The sequence below is a fragment of the Clupea harengus genome, chromosome 15 (genome assembly GCF_900700415.2).
Source record: "Clupea harengus chromosome 15, Ch_v2.0.2, whole genome shotgun sequence".
Lineage (NCBI taxonomy): Eukaryota > Metazoa > Chordata > Actinopteri > Clupeiformes > Clupeidae > Clupea > Clupea harengus.
In genome coordinates, this window is record NC_045166.1 from 27,879,898 (window position 1) to 27,882,020 (window position 2,123).

The 2,123-nt window shown below is 48.3% G+C and overlaps 1 protein-coding gene across 2 annotated transcripts in view; it reads left to right on the forward strand.

Moving 5' to 3' along the window:
* The first annotated feature begins 1,287 nt into the window (after positions 1-1,287).
* LOC105892158 (potassium channel subfamily K member 2-like) overlaps positions 1,288-2,123 on the forward strand; it is a 42,004-nt gene continuing 41,168 nt past the window's right edge. The window contains exon 1 of one of the 2 annotated variants that reach the window (XM_031581983.2): positions 1,288-1,478. In XM_031581983.2, coding sequence (XP_031437843.1) covers position 1,478 — 1 coding nt within the window. In that variant the 5' untranslated portion in view covers positions 1,288-1,477. Of the gene's footprint in view, positions 1,479-1,575; positions 1,721-2,123 lie in introns of those variants that run through there. The other variant, XM_031581984.2, reaches the window with a different exon arrangement.

A 2,123-nucleotide genomic window follows, 5' to 3' on the forward strand; every position in this document is an offset into this window, starting at 1 on the left:
TGCAATGAATAAAGGTGCTGTACTTTACTGTAGAACTGTTAAAGTAACACTATGCAACAATTTGACACTTTTTGAGGTATGGTTTTATAGACAACTAGTTTTGGTACCATCCTCACATTCATTTTGATAGCATATGGTCATGTGAAGGACAGATAAACACCTGTGTTTTCCCCACTAGCCATCCAGGATATGCCCTATGTAGTTCTGTGTAACGGGCTGGTACACCCTTCAAAAATGGAAGAAAAGCTTTTACACGCATGACATCGCCAGCTAAACTGCCAAAAGACACCAGTTAGTGTGTTGGCAAGCTTCTATCAGTGTCAGCTGGGCTGTTGGTTGTGTTTGCAAGGTTTTTGCATGCCTTTTAGGTAGTTAGCTTACTAGTTTTGGAACAGAACTCCGTATTGTTGCTTTAAGAATATGGTCAATGATTTTCCGTTTCCAAAAAAATGAATTTTCGTTTCACATTTTGGTGAATTCCTTTTTATTCCGTTTTGGCTAATTTGAGGTAGATTGATGGCTTAAAATGAGTGAATATTATGTGCCACAAGTGACCCAGACCTTCTAAGATTGTTGTTTGCCAGCCATCAACAGAACAGAAGACTAAAAAAACATTATTTGCAGGCGATTGGGAAGATAAGCGAGTGAATGTGACAGGCTATAGCGGAGGTGTGTGGGACTGTGCATCAACCGTTGAACAGGGGGGTGTGGCCGGAGCAAAGTTCAGCACAGACCTGACATTTTGTTCTTTAATTAATGTTTGTTCATCGTTGCGATGGTTGTGTTTATTTGAAAGAAATGCAGCCTTACAGGGCAAAATACCGTCTGAAAGTTGCAATCCCGTGTGTCTGTGTGTGTGTGTGTTCTCTGTGTATGTGTGATATGGTCCATGTGGCCGTGTGATATTTATGTGTGTGTGCCTGTGTGTGTGTGTGTGTGTGAGATTTTGCGTCTCTTTACAATTATCACTACAGTGCGTTAGGAAGGCTCTTGCGCCTAGACGCGAGGAGTGGGGCTGGTTCTTTCACGAGCAGCGAGCGCGAGGTGTGGACGGACTGGCAGCGCGAGGTGTGGACGGACGGACTCGGACACGTTTCTTGGAAGCTCTCCGCGCCTCGCGCCTCGTTTCCCCGCCTCCCCGTGTAGTTTCACGCTCTGTCTTTTTCGCGGGAACCCGGTGATGCGAACGCAATGTTCTGGTAAATACATCGCTCGAGGACCATAAACCAGGAGCCGGGAGCGAAGGGAGGGAGGGGGAGGAGAGGAGAGGAGGAGGAGGAGGAGGCAGGTGTGCCAGTTGAGGAGTCTGCGAGTGTCAGCCGGCACCGGCAGTATTAGTGAATGGCGAGGCTGCCGTTCGCAGCGGTAGTCGCCCAGCAGAGGAGGAGGAAGGAGAGGAGTATAAACTTCTTCCTCAACATCAGTGGAACACACCGCCGATGAGGGACTGCAAGGAAAGAGCATTCGGCGGAGCAGAAGTGAGTGGCGATAAGACTCCCTTTGCTTGCATTGCAGGCGCACGCACGCACATGCACACGGGCACACACACGGCAACGTGCCGCGGTTTCTCCCGTGAGAGGCAGGCGCTCGTGTTGCGCTGAGCGCGAGTGAGTCTCCGCCGAGCCGAGCCGCTGGTACCCGAGACAGGAGATGCCAGTTTATGAGCGCGAGACCTGATTGAGTTCTGCCTCGGTGTAAGAATCCCAACCCCCGGACACAGGTACTGGGAGAAACCGATGGCGTTGTTGATGATGAAATGCCATTTTTCGATGTGTATGTAGATTTGGATTTGAATATTTTTGTCGGGGTAAGCTACCAGTTCCATTTCCGTGAATATGTGATACATATGGTGTTTTGTTGTTGTGTTGATGCGATAAATCGAGCTACCGTTAGTATGGGTTTTCTAGTATCGCCGCTCGTTTAGTAAAGATAGATAAAGTCTAGCTGTAATTGTCTAGTCTAACACCCGTTGACTGCGGCGTGGCTGTACATATGACAAGTGTGTGTGTGTGTGTGTGTGTGTTTTCTCTCAGTTATTACGTAAAACCGTCTTATTGTTTTCTCGGGAAGCGTTTGTCCGCTCGCTCCTGCCGCAGCTGGGACTTTTAAATAAGGGGACATGG